Source organism: Rana temporaria, chromosome 3 (genome assembly GCF_905171775.1).
Source record: "Rana temporaria chromosome 3, aRanTem1.1, whole genome shotgun sequence".
NCBI classification, from domain to species: domain Eukaryota; kingdom Metazoa; phylum Chordata; class Amphibia; order Anura; family Ranidae; genus Rana; species Rana temporaria.
In genome coordinates, this window is record NC_053491.1 from 426,884,812 (window position 1) to 426,909,348 (window position 24,537).

Consider the following 24,537-nt stretch of genomic DNA (forward strand, 5'->3'; position numbering starts at 1 on the left):
TGTCGCTCCAGCCCACCACCCCACAATAGTCTCTTCCAACCCCCCTGTTGCTCGAGCCTGCCACCGCACACAATACCCACAACTCCCCCACTAGCTAGCCCTCTGGCCCACCAGGCCTCGATTAGCGCTGCACTTACCCCATGCAGGTCGCGCCTGTGCCTTACCCGTGTCCCGGTCATCGCTTCTTCTCCCAGCCAATCGGGTCTTCGGACTCCTGGACAATGGGGTCTCAGGCCCCACTTCCCGATTGGCCGGAAGGAGAAATAGGAAGACATTAGGGAATATTAACTCATTAATGTCACACAATTCGAGCCCCATTGGAATCCATGCGTCCGGCTCCCTACATGTAGATTAGGGGCCGGGCGCATGGATTAGGGGGGAGGCGCCCCTGATGAGCAGTCGCCACTGGATGTCATCAAGACCAGAGCAGGATCCAAAGCCCTTCCTTCTATTTTTAGAAGGAAGGACATTGACAGAGCAATAATTTACAAATCATTATGAGAGAAGAAGGGTAGAAAAATTACCAGTGTATTCTGGGATGGAGGCAGGGGATGAGGCTGTGGATCCAGTGTCCCAATCCTTATCGCCATTCTGAGTGAAGAGACCCCGGCTGGGAGACATGAGACCAGAGGGAGACATCGCTCTGTGAGGATAAAAAAGAAAGTCAAAGTCTATTAGTGTATAATCTTATTATACAAAAAAAAGTCTTGAACTCGATCAGTCATGTGTTGCTCAGCTAACACTTATTAAAGCGTAACTTCACTTTTGTTAGGAAAAAAAGCATTCCCCTCTGGGTCAGGGGCGGACTGACAACTCACAACGCCCCCGGCAATAGAAGATTATGGGGCCCCGGGCCTACAGATGGCCACCATGCCAGGAGGCAGTGCAGAGACGAGGCAGCTAAAATCTCAGGATTTTCACATCAAAAGCATGTCGGTATTGGACATATCAGGGACAGATGTAAAAAAAAAAAGATTTTTACATACTGTCCCTGGTTTTACTGAGCCAGGCAGCCCTGATGGGGCCCCCTAGTGGCATGGGGCCCTCGGGCAGTGCCCGAGTGCACGAATGGTCAGTCCGCCCCTGCTCTGGGTGATCTATGTACAGTACAAGGGTGTTAAAAAGCTTTGTTGCAGATTCCTACATTTTGTTTTTCTGAAGAAATCCCTGTGTGTGTGTCTGTGCCTCTGTCCCCTGAGTGGATCTAATGAGCGTGGTTTCCTAATTATTAATCAGCTGCAGGGCGCCAATGAGGAAATCTGCTGCGTCCCTTTAGACTAGTTTCTACTGGTAGTATCTCACCAAAAATTAAAATTTTGTTGCATGGGATGCCTGAAATCTCACCTGCATCTTAGTGCAGACTTCTGGGAAAATCAGTGAGCCAATCACACAAGCAGGAAGTTATGTTTCTGGGGAGGGGGCGTTTGTACAGAACATCTCCGGGTAGCCATATTGCATTGCATTTTTTGAAAATTAATAACATTCAATTACAATATGACTTGTGTCGCAATTGTATACACTATATTATTTTTTCTTTGTTGCCAATTCCCGCCCCCCCCCCCCTCCAAGACCCGTTAAGCAGTTACAGAAATAGTTTTTTTTTTTTTTCCTTTTGGGATAAAGGCTTTACATAAATGAATAAAAGCCAACCATTATAAGTGCCCCATAGTGGTAAATGGTTTGTCTCAATCTTCTAACTGCTACTTTGTCAGGACAGCTTGGTCTGTTATTTCACAAAAAGTTATATTGTACATTTGTATATTTGTTATTTTATACAGTGTATACAAACCTGTTTGCACATAAAACATTCTACTGGGAATAAAAACAAAACAAAAAGACAGCTTAGTCTATTTAAAGGAAGTTGAAAAATACCAGACTTGCTGGTTGGATCACCAGGTGAAAATAAAAAGAACAAAAATGAATTTTAAAGAAAGAAAACTAATAGTGAATTGCAAGTTAATAATATTGAACAAATATTTCCTGTCCCTGAGAAAGGACTTAGGTATGGAAAAATCACTACTACTGACTGCTGTGCCTGAGGACCGTATGGCAACACCAAAAAGCCACGTGTCTTTTGGGCCACGGGTTTAGTACCAGGGTTTTAAACCTTTCATCCTCTGTTCCAAGTTTCCTTTTTAAACATGATGGCCCGGATTCACAGAGAGCAGGCGCACATTACGCCACCGTAGCACAAATAAAATATGCAGCGCACAGAGGCAAGCATTGAATTCACAAAGCCACTGCTCCCAAAACTGCGCTGGGTTTCGAAGGCGTAGGTGGAAGTGGAAAAATGGATATTACCACGCTTATCAAAGGAGGGGAAACAGAGAGGGGAAGAAAGGGGGAGGGGAAATGAAAGTGATGAGAAGTGGAGGTACAGCTGCGGCACTGGAAGGTGTATCAAACCATAAGCAATTGAAAATGGGGAGGGTAGTGCTGCGCTAATCAGTGGTGAATGGATAAGTGAATAAACAGGTGGGGGAGGGGAATGAAAGTAGGTGTAATTGAAATGAGGAGCAATATAGCCCAAATGGCATCAGCATAAAAATATCATTTATATTTATTTTTATGCTGATGCCATTTGGGCTATATTGCTCCTCATTTCAATTACACCTACTTTCATTCCCCTCCCCCACCTGTAGGTGGAAGTGGGCGTGAGCCATGGAAATGAGGCGTGACCCCATGCAAATGATGGTCCGAGCGCCGGATACGTATCACGAATTGCGCATGCGCCGGGATGTGGATGCATCCCTCTGCGCATGCTCACAACCATGTCGGAACAACTACCTAAGATACGCCGGATCACTGCGTACGCCATGAACATAACCTACGCCCAGCCAGATATACGTCCAACGTAAACAGCGTATAATACGTCGGCTTGAGTTCCCTGGTGCAGACCTTTGCATGTCTGCTGCTGAGTTACACCTGCTTTATGGGGCATAACTTTACGCCGGATGTACAACTTACGCGCACATTGCGTAGCCTGCGTCGGGCGCACTTACGTTCGTGAATCGCCGTATTTCCCTCATTTGCATATTTGAATGGCTAAACAATGGGAGCGTCCAGCCTAAATGTGCGCCTACGCTACGCCGGTGTAGGCAAGTTACATCGGCGGGTTGAAGCCTGTTTTTAGGCGTATCTTAGTTTGTGGGTCCGGCTCACAGATACGATGGCGCATATTTGCACTTACTTATTTTTTTTATTTTTTTTTTAGTTTGGATGTGCGCTTTGTTGAGTATACACATCCATTTTTTATTGGGCCCTCAAACCACGGTCCACAAGTTCATTGAATATGACTAGCAATACACCACAAGCCACAGACACTGTGCAACAACATGGGCAAAAAAAGTGTAAATGTGGCTTGAACCAGACCATGCTACCAGAATACTTTATAAATTGTCATTAAAAATGGTCTATTGGGCCTTTTTGGAAACAGCAGAACAAGAGATTTCATACACCCTGTAATATTTCCACCCCTTTTGTAAAGTCCTTCGTGCATAAAGTCTAAACGAAAAAGTGTACTCCATGTTGTCCAGTATAACTGCGCTCTACACTTTCTTCATCAGTAATATTCAACCTTCTAAAGACACGTTTGATTTTGATTGGTAGCTGTGGGAAAACTGCGCTTTATACTGACATTTCTTTTACATCATGATTTCTGTGTCTGAAAGGCAACATCCCCAAGCACATGTGTTCCAGGATCAGCAGATTACAGAGATAAAGAGGCAAGGCAAACTGAAATACCTGGCAGGTAGGTAGGTTCCCTGTATGCATCGCAAGATGCCAAACGAAGACAAAAAGACAACACTCTTTACACTATTTTGTCTTTCACGCCGTCTACATCCCCTACACGTTGTCCAGAGGTAAACTTTACCTTGGAGATCTGGGAGACTTCCTCATAGTTCCACTGCCATTTTCATTCCCCACCGTGGAGAGGGACATGGTGGACTGAGAATAAACTTTACTTAGCTTGGAACCTGAAAACAGACCACAAATAAGTACCAGTCTTTGCAGATACAGCAAAAGTCAACTTTTAAGAACTTCTATGAGTTACACTCATTTCTGTAATCTAAAATATTACCCAGCAATCCTCTGACAGGGCTTCGGGCAATCATCGAGTCATCATTGAAGATGGTCTTGGGTCGAGGCTTCTTAACAGCCCGGACGGTCATTGGTTTCTGCCGAAGAACTTTGTCCAGATCTTCCATGATCTTCAGCTGGTGTCGACGCTGATACTCCAGCCTTGTGAAGTCACCACGACGTAGAATCGCATCTTCATCCTTACGCTGCCGCGGTTGTTGTTGTTGCTGCTGCTGCTCCTCCTGCGGTCTAAAAAAAAAGAAAAGAAAAGCAAAAGAAAACATATTATCCACCCAAATTGTAGATATTAAAAAATACTACTCCTATAGCTAGTCCAGAAAGAGTATTTTTATTCTATCCAACTGGAAACTCCACAGTTTTTATTAGGACAAAAAGATAATGGAATGGTGCCCAGGTAGAACATACTTGGCCTCCTCTTTTTTCTCTCTTTCTTCCTCCTGCCACTGTTTTCGTTTTTTGGCTTCCTCACTCCTCTTCTGCTGTCTCTCTAGCAAGGCTGCTCTCCTTTGGGCCATCTCCATCTCTGTCCTCGCCTCACCCTAAGGAAAGAAGACATCTAAATTTACAACTATCAATTACGTCTCCAATCCCCGATATCACCATATAGAACATTTAATGGATGACAAATGCCCAAACAGTAGCAGTGTAGGAAATACTAATGGATTTTAATATTTAAAAAGTAAAGCAAACAGGATATAATCCATCTGATGGCGCTTTGGTGCTTGCAGAATTAAAGTGGATTTGAAAAAACAAACACAAACAATATATATATATATATATATTATATATATATATTCGTTACCCTCTGACCGAGAGAGATGTGGATCACATAAACACGCGACAAGACTTGCAACATAAATAGACCTGAAGTGTGCCTTGGTGGTCTGGTCAGTATGCCAAGAAAAGGGGGCATATCCAAGGTAAGTAATGGGTAGTTAATTGAATAAGGATATGCTGAGAAGTGCCCTGAAAAAGGGAAGGGCGGTAGGGTGTTGAATGCGATTAAATGCGCACAGACTCACGGACATGAGGTGAGCTGGGAAGAGTCGGCCCAGTGACGTGTAGTATATGTACCTCTGGCCAAATGCGGTACTGCACACCCCATTAGCTTGAATTCTGCTCATTTTGCAAGAGACTCGCAAACCGAGTCAGAATAAAAAAGAAGAAGAAAAAAAGAAGTTGCTCGTTATTCAAAACACTCGTTAACCGCGTTACTCGTAAACCAAGGTTCCACTATATTTTATTCAGGTCTAAAAAAAATCTATATCCTGATGTGAATTTATTGTTATTCATCCCATCCTCTATATCATTTATGAATAAATAAAACAGAATTGGTCCCAAGACAGGCCTTGGGGTACCCCACTTACCACTACAGACCAGTCTGCGTGCACGGCATTTATCACCACCCTTTAGACATGCCCCCATAATCAGTTTTCTTTCGAAGAACAAACTTTATGGTCCATGCCTACAGATCTCCGTTTGTAGATTACAGCCGAGTTCCACCCAAAAATGGAACTTCCACTTTTTGGAATCCTCCCCCCCCCCCTCCGGTGTCACATTTGGCACCTTTCAGGGGGGAGGAGGGAGCAGATACCTGTATAATACAGGTATTTGCTCCCATTTCCGGGCATAGATCACATCAGTGATCTACGCCACTTCCGGCGCCTATTCTGTCCTCCCTCGCTGTCTTCTGGGAGACACACAGGTCCCAGAAGACAGCAGGGACCAGTGGGGATGTGCAGCGCGACTCGCACATGTGCAGTAGGGAACCGGGAAGCTGCAAGGCTTCACTTCCTGATTCCCTTACAGAGGATGGCGGCGGCAGCAGCCGATCCTCGAGCGACAGATCGGCTTCGGCTGCCAACATCGCGGGCACCCTGGACAGGCAAGTGTCCATTTATTAAAAGTCAGCAGCTGCTGGCTTTTAATATTTTTTTTTAGTGGGATCTCCGCTTTAAGCATTTATGGGGAACTGTATCGAATGCCTTTGCAAAATCCAGATACACCACATCTACAGGCCTTCCCCCATCTAGATGGCAGCTCACTTCCTTGTAGAATGCTAACAGATTGGTGTCCCTGTGTTTCAGCTCGGATCTCACAAGATTGTTGTACTATGGCATGCCTGATGTGGAATGTATGACATCATACAGCTTATCATGCACATGCGCCATACGACGTTACATTAATCCTTTTAAAAAAAGCCTTCCCCCAGGATTATGTTTTTAATGAACAGATGAATGTATTTCATATGGCACATGCACAAGATGAGTCACATGATGTCATGCGTTCCATGTCCCACATCCCCACTAGGACTATATTGCGAGCTGACCCAGGAAAGGCATCAAAATGGTGGCAAAGAAGTGAGGGCACAGGCAGCACAGAGGCACCATGAAAAGGATGAAAGGAGAAGGAGAGGCAGCATAAAAAAGTATTGCCCATTAAAGTATACACATATTTTTAACAAGGGAAATGTGAGCATAACAAACCATCCCTGACCTCTCTAGCTGCAGATTCATTTTTAAAAGATATTGACAAAGACCCTAAACTGGGATTTTAGCTAGTGTCTAACAGCTTAGAACCCCCTGCTGTGTAATTTCATTCGAGAGCTGACAAGCTGCCAAGATTATATAGCAATAGAACACAATAGGAAAAGAGACAAGATTTCAGTGCCCCTGTGGTGAACTTTGTAGATAAATGTCACTGCAATGCCTAAAACTAAAATGAGAGCTTGTTTAAATGCTTTTATTGCGTGTTCAAAATATGTAAATAGTTAAGTCTGGGCTCAGGTTAATTTTAAGATTTCCCAGGGACCTGTGTTGTCATACAACAGATCCCTGGAAAATCCTAACCATGCTAATCATCTCCTCAGTCTTTCTGACCCAAAGAATAAAGGTACTGGGCTAGGTTTAAATGTAACCCAAGGATGTATAACAAAGTAAGCTTATTCAATGCCTTTACCTTGAAGAAGAATCCAAGTCCTCTCTGTGTTACACCATCTTCTCCAGGAGTAGCATCTAACGAGTCTTCTCCTTCTAAATCCGAGTCTTCTGTTGGTTGCAGATCAGACAATGGGATTTCAATCAAACTGCTCCTCTTCCCTTCCCTCTCCTCCCCAGCCAGTGGTCCAATGCCACTACTTTGAGGAACCACAGAGGCTACTGGACGCGAGTTGTTTCCATGAACTTCATTAGTTGGCAAATTGTCCTCGTTTTCACCTTCATTTGTATCCTCTGCAAAATGTAGAGAGGATCGCGTCTGGACATGAACTTTGCTTGGGGAGAATTTACGCAAGTGAGGTATGGTGTCCACATTATGAGGAGGAGTCAGGACTCTGTTGATAGGTGGAAGCTTCAGCTCTACTGGCCGCATATTTTTGGGACTTTTATGTGTTACAGGCACAGGTTGCAAAGACCTCCTGGTGTTGGGTTGGGGGGACTTTGGAGCTATTCGTGAAGGTGACTGAGATGGAGATGCAGATGAGGAACGAGGAGTTTGGAACTCTCTCGTAAGTCTAGTAGGCGGTGAAGACTTGGGTCGGTGGGGTGGAGGGGAGGACTTTGGAACTGGGATGACCCAAGCTTTGCTCTCTTTCTTCATCATCTTATCCTGCTGGTCAGATAATCTTTTCATGTCTGTCTGTAGAGATGATAGTGCTGTATTTAATTTTGCTACTGCTTTATTATAGTCTCCTAGATTGTTATCTAGTCCTGCTTTTGTCACCTCAGGGGAAAAGCTCACCTGTTTCTCTCCCCGTGGTTTTACAGACCCATCATTCATCTTCTCATTCTTTTCTTCTTCGTTTTGTTTCATCTGTCTTTCTTCTAACTCTTTAGGAAGGCCCTCATCTGGTGATAATTTCAGATCATCCTCTTCACAGTCATCTTCCCCTTCCTTATTTTTCAGTTGAAGAAAGGCACTCTTTCCAAGTCGCTGCCGATGCTTTGCAAAAATCGCTTCAATTCTCTTTTTCTGGGCTTCAATAGCCCTTCTCTTCTCTTCAAGCCTGGCGCCAAGCTGATTCATTTCAGAGTTTAAAGCGGGACTCTTTACAGGAGACTCCTCTGCCTTTTGGGCCCATGTGGTCGTATTGGGTGAACCAGATGGGGAACTATCCGAGTTAACTTTGGCATCAAGTTTCTTCTTGCGTTCAGCAAAACTTGTCATCTTTGTACCCGATCCAGCAGAGGAATCAGCTTGTGAGCTAAGAGAGCTGCGACTGGACTCTTGATTTGCCCTGTTCTCATCCACATCAGAATCCAGGCTATTGTCTCTTAGCACAGAATCGTCATCTCTAGACAATCTTCTGGGTGTATCATGTGTCCTGTACACACCCAGATTTGGAACCATATCCTCTACTTTAGTTGGCTTGGACTCTTCTGGTGAGTGAAGGTAAAATCCATCTGGTGCTCCCTCTGGGTGCAGCCGAGTCTCAGAACTGTGGATAATTTGCAGCGCTTCTTCAATGGTGGGCAATTCTGTCTGTGTTCCTTGTCCACCACCTGGTTTCTCCTGAACCTGCAGGTCTGTGGTGCACTTTCCAGTCAATGGGACCTTCTTAAAGGTGCGTGGTTGTGTTGGAAATTCAGCTGCATCCTCAGGAGGGCTGTAGGTAGCTCGAGTAATGCACTGGGGGGATTTTGGGGAAGAGGGAGCATACACAGGAGGTGTAAGGCTATCTGAGCTGACAGAACGAAGAATGTTCACAGGGTTCCCCATTACGATGTCAACATCACTGTCAAGGCCAAATGGTATGCTGAAGGAAACTGCCTGAGACAGCGGGGAGCTAGAAGAAAAAAAAAAAATGTTCAGGACATTGTTGCTCTTCACACATGATGGACCTGCCCCAAGGTCTGATGTTTCTGGATACGAGTTCCCTAAATTTACTCAGTCACCCTGGATAACATTTCTAAAGAGCCTCAAATCCAACTGCTTAACCAACCTTTGGACAATATTCCTAGATCCACACAGACTTTAAATATATTATATGTTTTTGGCTGGTAAAAAGGCTATTGCTACTGCATGGAAAAGTCCAATGATCGATTTGGCTCTAATGCAGCGAAAGCTGACTTGGATCATGCTACATGAAAATATGTTTAGTGTCTTACAGGATAAACAATGCCCATCTGAAAAGGTATGGACCCTCTGGCTCTCTTACCTACGAGTGCCAGATACTTAAAGTGATACTAAAGTCTTGTTTTTTTTCTTTAAAACTAACAAACAGGTTATACTTACCTGTTCCATTGCACCTGACCCCTCCCTCCTGTCGAGTGCCCCCACAGCAAGCAGCTTGCTATGGGGCCACACAAGCCGAGCCACAGCTCTGTGTGTCCATTCAGACACGGAGCCACGGTTTGGCCCCACCCCCTCTCCCAATTGGCGGCAATGGGAGCCAATGGCGCCATTGCCGTGTCTTAGCCAATCAGGAGGGAGAGTCCTGGATGGCCGAGGCACTCATGGACATCACTGGATAGAGCTGGGGCTCAGGTAAGTATTAGGGGGCTGATGTACACAGGAGGCCTTTATTTTAATGCATTAAGATGAAAAACGTACTGCCTTTACAACCCCTTTAAGGTTGTCATTGGCTTCTGTTGACAGACTCTCGGGTGGGCATGCTCCTACTCTTTCTTCCTTTCCCCCTATTTTCTTTCTGTTCTTTATTAGCTTGGTTTACCTTTTTACTCCAGTACAGGTTGGGTCCTTTAGCTGGACCTTTTTTTTTTTGGGATTAGGGTTTTTGTTTAAGCTCTATATGTGAAAAACTACCCTATAAAACATGTAGCTGATATATTTGATATTCTGGCTATTTTCAATGTTCATCTGACAGCTAAAATGAGTCAATGGCTGGGTTCTATAGTGGTTGCTTTATTAGATAAAGTTAATTCTTATATTTCTATGGTTTTCATTTGTCCCGTCAAGGGGTTGGGTGGGCATAGTCCTGCTTGACCCTTCCGCTGGGCCTACAATGTTGTCCTGAAATAAGGCCCATATTTTTGGTCGAGCCTTTTCTAGAAATTATAGCTGCATAAGTTTTACATGGGACTCTTCACGATTGCCCACATTGATGTAGTTTCTCGTACCGGTTTATGGACTTTTTATGGGTCCATGGTTGGACCCCTTTATTCTTTCTATATATTATGGTTGTCACTGTCTGTACACTGCCTATGCTGACCGTTCTATTTTGTATTTGTTCCATTACCTACATGTTCTATTACAATTTGAAATCTTAATAAAAATATATGAGTGACCCCATAAAATACAAAAACTGTATACATTGCTTTCAGAGCACCTTCAGTGAAGAACTTCTACACCTACCTTAATGGGTTTTTTGCCCAGGACTTTCCAAATCCTTCCATGTGAGACATTGATGAAGAGTGAGGGAGGGATCCTACCACAAAAAAGGACAACTTGGTGTTTAAAATGTCAATACAACTATATTCTATAATGTACATTCAAGTCGACCCTTAAAACGTTTATAGTGGTGGCAAGTGAGACTTACCTGTGGTTCCAGGTCGGAAGTTAAAGACAGGAGAACACCTGAGAAAAAAAATATAAAACAAACATACTCATTTTAAACTCATTTAGATTTTGAACAAAAATCGTTTTACCTTATTCCCTAATCATAATTTTTGACCACCAGAGAGCATCTTCCCTAACATACCCATTACTCTCAACTACCATGTAAATTATTTGCGCTGTAAGGGAGATCTCTGTGCTCTCAGCGGGAATCTAAATAACAGAACATTCACCTGTTCAGTTCAGGGATTCTTACACAGGTGCACAGCTCCATGGTCATGGTCTCCACCTCAAGTCACAGATGCAAGGCAGGTCAGCACACATTGTTTCAAGTAAATATGGCTAGTATTTAAAGTGGACCTTCCCTGCATCTGAGCACAACAAACCAAAAACCCTATTTAATTCATTTTTAATATTTAAAGCAAACTTTACCCATCCATCAATGTCTACATGCTTTATTTTGCTGAGAAATCCATTTGAAAAAGCAAAAATAACCCCTAGCATTGCTGGCTGTGTCCATCTTGAGTAAGAGCAGAGGACTCGTGTAGCATTTACTTCCTGGAATCCATCTGCCCTTAGCTCAGACATGCATGCAGGAGAGTGTGCTTAGATGAGAAAACCCATTCTCCCCTCCACCCCTCCTGAAAACTACCGTATTTATCGGCGTATACCGCGCACTTTTTTCCCCTTAAAATAAGGGGGAACTCGTGGGTGTGCGATATACGCCGATACCCGCGTTGAGTTTGAACTGCGCCGCTGACATATACCGAGCGCAGTACACTCGGGTACATTCGGCCAGGCTCGGCTTCGCTCGCAGTCACGCTCTGTGACGCCTCCTAGCCTTTATGCGTGAGAAGCTGAGCGTGGCCGAGCGTACTGCGCTCGGTATATGTCGGCGGCAGCGTTCAAACCCAGCGTGGGAAGCGGAGATTCGACTCAGACAGTGCGGGAGGAAACCACCGAGGCCGCAGATGGACGCCGGACCGGACAAGGCCACCGATGGACGCGGGGCAATTCGGAAATTTCCCTTCTAGGTTGGGGGTGCGTGCTATACGCGGGTGCGAGCAATACCCCGATAAATACGGTAAATATGATATACTTTCCTATTTTTTTACTAATGCTAGCAGCTTAAGGATTGGGAGAGAGAGAGAGTGACATTCCTCTTTAAGCACAAAGTAACAGGAAACCAATTACACACAGAGGTCTATGTGTGGATATTTTGGTCCCCAAGTACACAAGCCTCTGCCCCTAGTGACATGCAATTGCCTCGAATGTCGCACAGAAAACTGCATCGCGGGAAGCATGTCACCCCAAAGTAGCTACTGAGCTTTTTTTGTGCGACATGCATTACTAGCGATGCAACTTATCGCGTGACAATCGTGGCAGATTCGCGGTGTCATTCAAATGAATGGCATCTCAAATGTGAGTCCCGCGATTTGTCATTCGCACATCGGTGCTGTCAAATGATGGGCAGATTTGTGGCAAATCTGCCTGCGATTCAAAAAGCTGTAGTGTGAATGAAGCCTTACAGTTCTTTTATAGACTATATCCACAGTGTCCAGAGATAGCCCAAAGGGGAAGTAAATAAGGAAAAACATATCACAAACTTTGAAGCTCGTTACTGCTTGAGATCATTTGTCACTGACTCCTCCAACTCTTCAGAATTTCTGAAGGTCATCTAGCATGTGTGTGCATGTACATACGGTATGCATGTGAGATAGGGATTCTTAGATTGTAAGCTTCTTGAGGGCAGTGACGTGTGTGAATGTATGGTACTGTAAATATACAACATGCCTATAATAAATCATATAGCTTTTAAATATCACTGGTCTTCTGGGGACACTTCTAGCTTAAACTGTATTCAAGCTTAAAAAAAAAAAAAAAAAAAAAAAAAATGCACTGCATATCTGCCAAAAACCACTGGGCAATTTGCACGTCACTTCCCACAATTTAAAGTAATTGTAAAGCTTAATTTTTCCCCCCCCTAAAATAAAAAGCATGTCATACCTGCTCTATTGCAGAGTGGTTCCTTTCCTCCTCTTCTGGGGTCCCCCGCTGGTGCTCTGGGCCCCTCCTCCCTTCTGAGTGCACTCATAGCAAGGTGCTTATTTTGGGTGCACTCCATCCCGAGTCAGGCTGAGTGTGTCAGTGTGCACCTCGCACCCTCTCCCTTCTTGCTCCTAGCAGGATTTGATTGACAGCAACAGGAGCCAATGGCTCCCATTGCTACCTCTGAGTCCTGTGAGGAGAGACAGCACAGTGCTGTCAGCGCTGGACTGAAATAGGACTCAGGTTAGTATTTGGAGGGGGGGGGGGGCTGATCCTGGAAGGATTTTTACCTTAACCACTTAAGGACCGCCTCCTGCACATATACGTTGGCAGAATGGCACGGCTGGGCACAAGCACGTACAGGTACGTCCTGTACTAGTACCCAGCCATGGGTCACGGGCGCGCTCCCGCGACCCGGTCCGAAGCTCCGGAACCGCGGACCCGATCGCCGCTGGAGTCCCGCGATCGGTCCCCGGAGCTGAAGAACGGGGAGAGCCGTGTGTAAACACGGCTTCCCCGTTCTTCACTGTGGCGGCAGCATCGATCGTGTCATCCCTTTTATAGGGGGACACAATCGATGATGTCACACCTACAGCCACACCCCCCTACAGTTGTAAACACACTTCAGGTCACACATAAACCCTTCAGCGCCCCCTGTGGTTAACTCCCAAACTGCAATTGTCAATTTCACAATAAACAATGCATTTTAAATGCATTTTTTGCTGTGAAAATGACAATGGTCCCAAAAATGTGTCAATTGTCCGAAGTGTCCGCCATAATGTCGCAGTCACGGAAAAAAAAAAATCGCTGATCGCCGCCATTAGTAGTAAAAAAAATAATAATTTATAAAAATGCAATAAAACTATCTCCTATTTTGTAAACGCTATAAATTTTGCGCAAACCAACCGCTAATGCTTATTGCGATTTTTTTAACAAAAATATGTAGAAGAATATGTATCGGCCTAAACTGAGGAACAATTTTTTTTTATATATTTTTGGGGGATATTTATTATAGCAAAAAGTAAAAAATATTGAATTTTGTTCAAAATTGTCGCTCTATTTTTGTTTATAGCGCAAAAAATAAAAACTGCAGAGGTGATCAAATACCACCAAAAGAAAGCTCTATTTGTGGGGAAAAAAGGACGCCAATTTTGTTCGGGAGCCATGTCGCACGACCGCGCAATTGTCAGTTAAAGCGACGCAGTGCCGAATTGCAAAAAGGGTCAAGGTCCTTTAGCTACATTTTGGTTCGGGTCTTAAGTGGTTAATGAAGAGAATTCATTAAGGTAAAAAAACATATGCCATTGCAACCACTTTAATTCATAAATCCATGATTTTGTTTGGAATGATTTCTGTTTTCCAAAAAGTAACTTGTAAACTTGTTGTCATTGATTGTAATAAAAAAAAAAAAAAAAAATATTTACCCTCCACTATGCGCACTTGATGGTGTGGGTGTGGTGCTCTCAGTGCTTGACTGCAAATCTAAAAGACAAATATTTCAGCTAAACATTAGAAGGATTATTACATTTATAGTCCATATTGCTGCAAAAACCCATTAGCCTTTAGAAAAAAAACTAAAATTCCACACACACAGAAATAATATAAACAAATAAACATAATCCTCCTTTACAGCCGAGGACAGCGCCATCTTAGCCTCAGTTTAGATCTGTAGTTGCCATGGAGCTGCACATGTGATCAGCTATATATGACAGCAGCCAAATGAGGGCTTGAATGTATGACTGAGTGGACACACTGGCAATTGTGACCGTTACAGTGCTTTGAAAAAAGTATTCATACCCCTTGAAATTTTCCACATATTGTCATGTTACAACCAAAAACGTAAAACGTATTTAATTGGAATTTTATGTGATAGATCAACACAAAATGGCACATAATTGTGAAGTGCAAGGAAAATGATAAATGGTTTTCAAACATTGTTTACAAATAAATATGTGAAAAGTGTGGCGGGCATTTGTATTCAGCCCCCTTTAGGCTGGATTCACACCTATGCAGTTTTAGTGCTTTTTGCATTTTGTAGATTTGCACTACATCCCATTTAACATGGTTTCCTATGGAACACGATCTGTAGTGCAAATCTGCAAAATGCAAAAAGCACAAAGAAATGCATAGGTGTGAATCCAGCCTTACTCTGATACCTCTAACTAAAATCCAGTGAAAATCAATTGACTTCAGAAGTCACCTGATTAGTAAATAAAGTCCACCTGTGTGTAATTTAATCTCAGTATTAATACAGCTGTTCTGTGAAGCCCTCAGAGGTTTGTTAGAGAACTGCAGTGAACAAAAAGGCCAAGGAACACACCAGACAGTTCAGGGGTAAAATTGTGCAGAAGTTTAAAGCAGGGTTAGGTTATAAAGAAATATCCCAAGCTTTAAACATCTCATGAAGCACTGTTCAATCCATAATCCGAAAATGGAAAGAGTATGGCACAATGCAAACCTACCAAGACATGGCCGTCCACCTAATCTGACAGGCTGGGGAAGGAGAGCATTAATTAGAGAAGCAGCCAAGAGGCCCATGGTAACTCTGGAGGAGCTGCAGAGTTCCACAGGTGGGAGAATCTGTCCACAGGACAACTATTAGTTGTGCACTCCACAAATCTGGCCTTTATGGAAGAGTGGCAAGAAAAAAGCCATTGTTGAAAAAACAAATCATGTTTGCAGTTTTGCGAGAAGCTATGGGACACAGCAAACATGTGAAAAAAAGTGGTTTGGTCAGAAGCAAAAAACGCTATGTGTGGCAGAAAACTAACACTGCACATCACCCTGAACACCATCCCCACTGTGAAACATGGTGGTGGCAGCATCATGTTGTGGGGATGCTTTTCTTCAGAAGGGACAGGGAAGCTGGTCAGAGTTGATGGGAAGATGGATGGAGCAAAATACGGGACAATCTTAGAAGAAAACCTGTCAGTCTACAAAAGACTTGAGACTGGGGTGGAGGTTCACCTTCCAGCAGGACAACAACCCTAAACATACAGCCAGAGCTACAATGGAATGGTTTAGATCAAAGCATATTCATGTATTAGAATGGCCCAGTCCAGACCTAATGTCTGGAGAATCTGTGGCAAGACTTGAAAATGTTAAGCTATTTTGTAAAGAAGAATGGGAAAAAAATGTCACTCTCTAGATGTGCAAAGCTGGTAGAGACATGCCCAAAAAGACTTGCAGCTGTAATTGCAGCAAAAGGTGGTTCTACAAAGTATTGACTCAGGGGGGCTGAATACAAATGCACACCACACTTTTCACATATTTGTAAAAAAACAATTGAAAACCAATTATGTGCCACTTTGTGTTGGTCTATCACATAAAATAAATTTACGTTTTTGTTTGTAACATGACAAAATGTGGAACATTTCAAGGGGTATGAATACTTTTTTCAGGCACTGTATACCAGAGACATGCCTTATTCACATTCATACATAAAACAGCTTTAACAAATGTAATTCCCATTCAGAATATTTATAATAAATCTGAAATAATAATCCTCATTTAATGGTTTCCCAAAACAGTTAGACCTCATTCACATAGTATGACTGCTGAGAAGCACAGGCTGTTTTATGACTGACTAGTAACAAACAAAAAAACCTTGCCCCCCCCCCCAAAGGACACAGAGGCTGATTAGGTTGGAAATAGCGCAAGGCCACAGCTTTATTGAACTTTCCAGATAAATAAACAACTTTCCAAATATACCAAGTAACAATTCCAGTCACAGGTATACCGTGAGCATCCATAACATAAACACCTTGGGGTTTATTTACCAAAGCTGGAGAGTGTACAGTCTGATGCACTTCTGCATAGAAACCAACCAGCTTCCTGGTTTAAAGGCTCTGTTCCCACTATTGCAACCGCAAAGTAATGTGATTTTGCCGCAATTTTTTGCAGCAATTTTGACACGACTTGAAGCAATGCCTGTGTATTCTTGAGGTCCTGGACCTGAAGTTGCATCAAAGTGGGGCCAAAGTAATGCAGGGACTACTATGAAGTCGATGCGACTTGAAGTCGCACCGATAGGAACGGTACTCATTGGAAATTATGGGGTACGACTTGTCATGCGACTTTGAAGTCTCAAGTCGCATAAGTGGAGCCAAGCCTTATTGTCAACCTAAACAAGCTGATGTTAGAAGCCGATTGGCTACTATGCACAGCTGAACCAGATTCTGGGTGCTCCAGTTTTAGTAAATCAACCCCATAGTCAAAGGCCTCTTTCACACAAGTGGACCGATAAGGTCCATTTCGGCAGTTTTTCAGGCAGACTTGATCGGACCCTCCTCTCTCCTCTATGGAGCAGCGGGTGTAAACGGACATGTGTCTGTTCACACCAGCCGACATCCAATCCAATCTGCTAAAAACGTTCCCCGTCCATCTAGCGCAGGGGTCTTCAAACTACGGCCCTCCAGTTGTTCAGGAACTACAATTCCCATCATGCCTAGTCATGTCTGTGAATGTCCGTGTGTTACAATGCCTCATGGGATGTGTAGTTCTACCACAGCTGGAGGGCCGTAGTTTGTGAATCCCAGATCTAGCGCATCGGATGGCAGTTGGTTGTAAATGGCGGACCCTTTACATCCGACCGCCCATAAAGGAGAGCGGGCTGTGTCTGCTCTGCATAAGCATAGCAGACATGGACCAGCCATCTGCCTGCTCAGTGGGGATCAGCAGACAGATTCTCCGCAGAGCCCGCCCTGTTTGGAAGGGGCCTAAGAAGCCTGTCTTCACCATCAGTGCCAGATAGGCATTAAAATTATCCCATATTTAAACTTGAGGGCATAGCCCAGAAAGCAACATCAATTGCTGGCAAGGTAAAAACCACCAATAAAGCTGTGATGAACCTCACAACAGGCGGGTGGAAGGGCAACTCCTATGGCACCTGAATCTCCTCAGCGTATTGGGGCGTGTCCCTGCATATAGCCTTTTTCTAGAGTTCAGGCTCCACCCAGTTACCTCGTGTCTTAGTAGCTAATCCAAAACGGAGTCACTTCACCTCCCTGTGTCAGGTTCCCACGGAGATGACATGCTTCCAGTAGTCAATGCTCCCTTTTCCTAAGAGGGGTTCAGGGGGGGGGGGGGGGCCTTCATTTATGTGCCAGCTACAGGCTGAGGCCACTCAGCCTGTACAATTTATTATTAATATTTCAGGTACTAATATAGCGCCGTCAATTTTACACATCGCTTCACACATTATATATATTATACATTTACATCAGTCCCTACCCTCAAGGAGCTTACAATCTAAGGTCCCTAACACACATTCATACATACCTATACTAGGGTCAATTCAGTATGCTGTTTTATTTATTTTTTCGCTGTACATACCGCCGTATAGCTATTTTCCCCCCCGGCTTCCGAGTAGTGGCTCCAGCGGGAGTTCCTATTCGGAGACTAAGTGATTGACGTGATGACAAAAGCTTCCCCCCCCGGCGCATAATGCGCGTCACCAGTTTCCGAAAGAAGCCAAACGTTGGTGCGCAGGTGCTGTATAGAGCCGACTCGCAGTTCGGCTTCTCTCAGAAACTGGTGACGCACCTTATGCGCCGAGGGGAAGCCTTTGTCATGACGTCAATCACTTAATCTCTGAATAGGAACGCCCAGTCCTGCGTGAGCCACTACCCGGAAGTCGTGGGGGGAATAGCTATACTAAGGTATGTACAGCGAAAAAAAAAACAAAAAAAACAGCATACTGTACATGTCGGCAGTATGCTGGATGGAATGGTATACACATGATTTTAGGGTGAACCTCCGCTTTAATGAAGGAGACCGGTGGGAGATCTGCCCTGGAGGAGACCAAGCAACGAAGGCTGATGTCTCTGGATAGGCCTGGTGATTTCGTTAACAAGGGATCCACTACTCAATTTTATCTTACAGTCCGCCAAATTGGCTTAAAGGCTCTTTGGCTGTAAGGCAGGAAGTTCGGGACTAAAATCCTGTGGCAGAGGATTCCTGGCTATCCATCTTTCGTTCTCAGATGGTCTGTGGCAGAGACTGTTCTCATACTGTCCGTGCATCATCCCGGCTGCTAGGCCATATGAGAGGGGTTTATCCGGGTGAGCAATACCCTCTCAGGAGTGAGTGGTGAATACTGGAACTTTCAATACTTTTTGTACCTTCTGTACCGCGTACCTGAACCTTCCCCTTCTCTCCATACTCTTTACTTCCTTCACAAGTTTTATGCAACAAAAATAAAACCTAACAGTTGAAGGTTTTTCATCTTGTGTGGACATTGCAATTTCTACAGACTTTCTTCCCCTGACAACGAATTTGGAGGTAACGTGCAAAACCCAAACTAAACCAGCAGCTCCTTTGGGGGTAGTGCTACATATAAATATTTTAAATGTGCATTTCACAAGTTGTTTTGTGTATATTCATGTATAACATCTAGTTTACCCTACATGAAGGCTTTGCTTCTTGCTTGCCAATGCTGCACAAGGATTGTGCTCATCTGTTCAGATGCTCCTGGTTATAGGGAAGGTGCCTTGACAAAACTGGTGGTAGCGAATATGCCACTTGCTACAGAGCGTACAGAGACAAGCACTCGGTTTCTGTGTGCCAATTTAGAGTTGGTCTTAATTACCCCCAGTTTCATTATGTAAGAACTGGAGTTAATTATTTTTTAATTTGATGCAGTAATTGTGCAATTTTGTAAAGGTAAGCGCTATTAAGAACTACCTGAATCTGCCACACGTACTTAAAGCGGAGGTTCACCCTAAAAATCATCTATATACCATTACATCCAGCATACTTCCGACATCTACAGTATGCTGTTTTTTTTTGCCGTACATACCGTTTTATTGTTATTTTCCCCCCGGCTTCCAGGTTCTAGCTCCCGCGGGACTGGGCTATCCTATTCAGAGGCTAGACGATTAACGTCTGGTGAAAAATTTCCCCTGGCGCATAAGGCGCGTCACCGGTTTTCCGTAACTAGCCGACCTGCGAGTCGGCTCTATATGGCGCCTGCGCAGTCAGCTCTACACGGCGGGCGCAGGAGCCGTATAGCGCCGTATAGAGCCGACTCGCAGGTCGGCTAGTTACGGAAAACTGGTGACGCGCCTTATGCGCCAGGGAAAGTTTTTCACCAGACGTCAATCATCTAACCTCTGAATAGGAACGCCCAGTCCCGCGGGAGCCAGAACCCGGAAGCCGGGGGGAAAGCCAACAATAAAACGGTATGTACGGAAAAAAACTAAAACAAAAAAACAGCATACTGTAGATGTCGGAAGTATGCTGGATGTAATGGTATATAGATGTTTTTAGGGTGTTTAGGGTGAACCTCCGCTTTAAACATACAAAAACAGGTAGCAGGGATTTTTATTAATTTGGTGGTCATGCCACCAAAAAAGTGTCACTAGGACTTTACCAAAAAGTTTCTGCACTTTTTTATATCGAATCGAGTAAAAAAAAAAAAAAACTGCGGAAACGTTTTGAAGAACCCTCAAAATCCCCCCAAAAGTGTTTATGACAATACAACGTTTACCTTACAGGTGAGATTTGTGAGAAGATTGGATAGCCCCACAGAAATGCATACCTTTAGGCTGTACAAACTCTGGTTTAGTGACTTCAAAGCAGTAATAAAGGTCCGCTAGGAGTGCGACAAGATTCACCTGATGACCAGAACAAAGGAAAACAATTTAACATATGAGAGGTAACATGTATAATAGTTTATGACAAGTGGGTAAAAAGCAGTATACATAGGGTGTGATCCGTTACTTACCCGCAGAACGGTGGGCACATAGAGCAAGTCTTCCAGGGAAAGTGGACAAGGTGGAAGAAGTAGATGCTGGGCATAGAAATCTATGAGGAGCTGCAGGTTGTACAGACTGTCAGCTACGGACATAGTATCCTTCAGACAGACATCTGCAGGAAACAGACACAATTATAATGGTAGCAGCTGCAATGATCTCTGTTATCAATTAAAAACCAGCACAACAGATTAACCTTGTTAACTACTAATGCTATCCAGGGTACATTTCAGCAGTGATAAAGATTACAAAGCTTTCCACAAGGATAAGGATCGTTATCTTCTGTATTTTCAGCCATGTGACGGTAATTTTCAAATCTTATGGCCTAAAAAGAACAAATTACTCTTTTGAAAACGGGCAGCTGGGGGGATGGTAAAAACTGGCGGCTGCGCCGTGAACCTATCTGAACTGTCCCACTACAGCCAGATGGGACTGTACAGATGACTTGGTGGCAAAACTTTGCTTCGTGGCCATGGCATTTTTAACTAAAGAGTTTGACAGGTGGTACAATCTATCAATCTCGCCTTTTGAGTTCAATGGGACTAGCACTTGGTGATGCGACATTTTAGGGTCAAATCAGGCAGTGAGCAGGTGTTATAGCATTTCCTCATCACCTATCAAATGCCACCTGAAAAGCAATCCAAACGCAGATCGCTATTCAGTGGAAATTCACTCCATCGCAACTTCGCAAGAGTGAAAGAGCCCTAATGATTATTATCCTTGTAGTTCTGTCCCGGTAACGGCATGCGAGTGCACTCTCAGCACAGAGGCATCAGTCGCCCCAATGATGCATATGTACGGCATGTGGGCATTAAAGCCCACCCCTTCTGCCGCTGCACTGTGGTTGCCACCTCGTCCCTTTAAAACTACACACATATTACACAGGTTCTGTGGCCAATTAAGGTGGTAAATAAACTAAATTGGTGCCTTATATGCATTAAAATTAACCTCAGAACCTGTGTAATTCATGCGTGTTTGGGTTTAAAGCGAACACACATGATGTGTTATGCAGAGGGCAATCCGTTAATAGTTGTGCTGTATGACAGGGGTGCTGGAGACCCCGCCGGTCTCTAAAGCCATGTACACACAGGCCAAATATCAGACAGTATTGGGCAGTTCAATAGAAAACGGTTGACATTCAAGTGGTAGACGGGCCAACAGAAGCCAACCGAACTACCAGCTTTTGACGAAGGAGCATGAGCAAAAATGGTCTGCTGATCGGCATCCGATTAGTGCAATTAGAGCCAACAGCTGAGAGTGTTGACCGTTGTGTGTTCTGGTAAGGGGGCCTTCAACCTGTCAGAACACAATAGCTCAGCGGGGAGATCGATGTACTAACATCAGTTTGTTAGTACAGGATCTCCTCCCGATCTCTTCAGTTTTTTTCCGCTCAGCCTGCTGGGTTGAACGTAAAAAAAAAAATCATAGTATTTACTAGGCTGTGCATCCACTGATCCATGAGGCACTCTGATGAGGACAGTTGATGTAAAGAGGTATTTCGATTGATGCAAGGGAGCACTCTGATGTGGACATCTGCAGGGATGGACTGGCCATTGGGACTACAGGGAGTTTCCCGGTGGGCCGATGGCTCAGTGGGCCGGCTTCAGTGACAGCAGACCGCCGCCCCCCTCCGCTCCTCTGTCTCTCCCTTCCTGTAGCGCTCACCTCCTCTCCCTCCCTGCAGCGCTCACCTGGGGAGAACAGAGAAGCAGGGGGAGGACCAGAGGAGCATGGGGAAGGGGAAAGACAGCTGACTCAACAGCTATGGCCTGGGGGTTTCTCACTTCTGCCTAATCTTGTCCCATAATGGGGGGCACCGAACTGATTATTTTCCCCGGGTGAAATAATGTCTAGCTTCGCCACTGGCTAGTGAAGGGGGAGAGGGGGCTTGGGTGGCCGGGGGGGGTGTGGGAGTTGTCCGGCCACCATTGGGGGGAGACCTGTCAAAGTGGGCCAGTCTGGATGAAGTCCAGGGCCAAATTTTTGTCCCAGTCCAGCCCTGGACATCTGATGTAGGGGGGCACCCTGATGTGGACATCTGATGTAGGGGGGCACCCTGATGTGGACATCTGATGTAGCAGGGCCCTCTGATGGGAACAGCGGATGTAGTGGGGAACCCTGATGGGGACAGTGGATGTAGTGGGGAACCCTGATGGGGACAGTGGATGTAGTGGGGAACCCTGATGGGGACAGCTATGTAAAGAGGGACTTTGATGAGAATCCTGGATGTAAGGGGAGACTTTGAAAGGAATACCTGATATAAGGAGGCATAGGTTCTGGTTAATCTCCCTAATCTACAGCCTAATACATAGTAGTGTTCCCTGTTCACTCCTGCACCACCTCTGCACTGTCAAATGTTATTTCCAGTTTGTGACTTGTGGTGCAGAAGAACATTGTCCCTGCATCTCTCTCATACTGTTGACATTACACCCCACGACTGTTTAGACTGCACCCCCAGATCAGATAGGCTGCATATGGCCCGGGTGTCTAAAAGGCACATTTACCTGTTAAATAGGCAAGTGGTACTTATGATAGTTGCCCTATTGTCATGCCAATCCAGTGGTTTCAATGGTTTAATTCACTAAACCAGAACAAGTATGCAGGTCGGGGAGTTTGGCAACTTCACTAACCACACCCAGATATAGGCATTTTCAGAAGGCCAGCACTTCTTATGGCAGGGTTCCATTAACAAACAGGACACAAGCAATTACGTCAGATTTTACCCTTCCAGCCTTCAGACAACCATAGAACCCCTTTAGTATTGCTTATATTTTACATCAGCGGTGCATTATTCCAATCACATATGATTTGCACACATGAAATCTGTACTTACCTTGCAGCCGGAGCTCGCTGGGGCAGTAGTAGTGGACAGTAGCAGCCAGTGCACTCCCATTAGACAGGTCTCTGATGGAAGACACTGAGGTGAAGCAAGGGGTCTGCCTAGACAGCGCCTTGTCCTTTCGATACCGGATCTAGCAGAGAAACAGCAGGCAGTTTAAACATTTAATACTACCGTCTTTCTACACCTATCTACTGTGTAGCTGTGTAATACATAATGCACTAGTAGTTATAAACCACTCTATAACTCTAGTAGTGTGGATACCTCCCCTAGCAAGCATTTTACAGACACCAATTACTGATAAAAAAATAAAAAAAACTCTATAAACCTACAGCGTGATGCACATAGTGTGATCTAACACTACGTCTGTCATATTACAATTTAAATTGTGTGTGCCGCACATCAAAGACTATACAGGCCGGTGCGTGTACAGAACATGCAGCCACTACAAGGGTGAGTGCACAATACATACATTCAGCAAGCCGTGGAATACAAAAATAAATGAAACGATGCATATAGGAATTTAAACTTTTTTTTCTAAGTTGAATAGGACATCCACAAAAATAATAGAAATGGTCGGCAAATCTGATTTTCTTCCCTTTACACGGGTGGAAGAAAGACCTATTGCATAAAGTAAAAAAAAAGAAGCGCACTTTGTTTAATCCATGGACTGATTTAATAGGAGTACTACTTACACAAATTGGATTTAGTGAAAACCAATTACTGAACCACTCTAATGATTTACAGATGCCTCAAAGTGAAGTCATGGCATTTGTGAATGGAGTTTTAGAGCACAAGATGGCTGCCTTCTGATCCTGTTTTTTTCATGGTGAACCAAGAAGTGTTAAAGTGGGGAGAATGTTTATCTAAGATTAGGTCCAGTATTCCCAATGAGAACTTGCGTAGCCTGTCCCTTTTAAAATGTCTGACATTACAAGTGTAGCACACTCCTAGTAGTGTAGGCTTAGGTCAATTTAGTTGAGCTCTTCTGTAATCGGTGGAACAGGGGTGGATTGTTTAGGCCTGCTCAGTGTTACACAGGCTGCTGCTCCGATTACTTCTCCCCTATTCTAGAGGATTCTAGAACCATAGTGGGGGGAAGAAGAAAGGGGACAGCCTGAATATTTATATGCATCCCCAGTTGGTGGGAGAGAGCCCATAAATAGCATGAGGCTTGAGCAGCAGAGTTCCAGGGTCCAGTCCTGCTGGAGGGGACACCTGTGCAGGGGGAGATTTGGGGCAGATTTCTAGAAGAAGCCGTTAGGAAGGCACCAAGGTCAC

General features: G+C 44.4%; 1 protein-coding gene across 3 annotated transcripts in view; it reads right to left on the reverse strand.

Moving 5' to 3' along the window:
• CAMSAP3 (calmodulin regulated spectrin associated protein family member 3) overlaps nt 1–24,537 on the reverse strand; it is a 142,395-nt gene that overhangs the window by 1,995 nt on the left and 115,863 nt on the right. For all 3 annotated transcript variants that reach the window (XM_040346264.1, XM_040346263.1, XM_040346265.1), the window contains 11 exons: nt 23,251–23,389; nt 20,390–20,532; nt 20,204–20,279; nt 14,088–14,145; nt 10,598–10,635; nt 10,414–10,486; nt 7,060–8,884; nt 4,507–4,640; nt 4,082–4,329; nt 3,875–3,977; nt 525–643 (listed from right to left, as the gene is read on the reverse strand). In XM_040346264.1, coding sequence (XP_040202198.1) covers nt 525–643; nt 3,875–3,977; nt 4,082–4,329; nt 4,507–4,640; nt 7,060–8,884; nt 10,414–10,486; nt 10,598–10,635; nt 14,088–14,145; nt 20,204–20,279; nt 20,390–20,532; nt 23,251–23,389 — 2,956 coding nt within the window. The remainder of the gene's footprint in view (nt 1–524; nt 644–3,874; nt 3,978–4,081; nt 4,330–4,506; nt 4,641–7,059; nt 8,885–10,413; nt 10,487–10,597; nt 10,636–14,087; nt 14,146–20,203; nt 20,280–20,389; nt 20,533–23,250; nt 23,390–24,537) is intronic.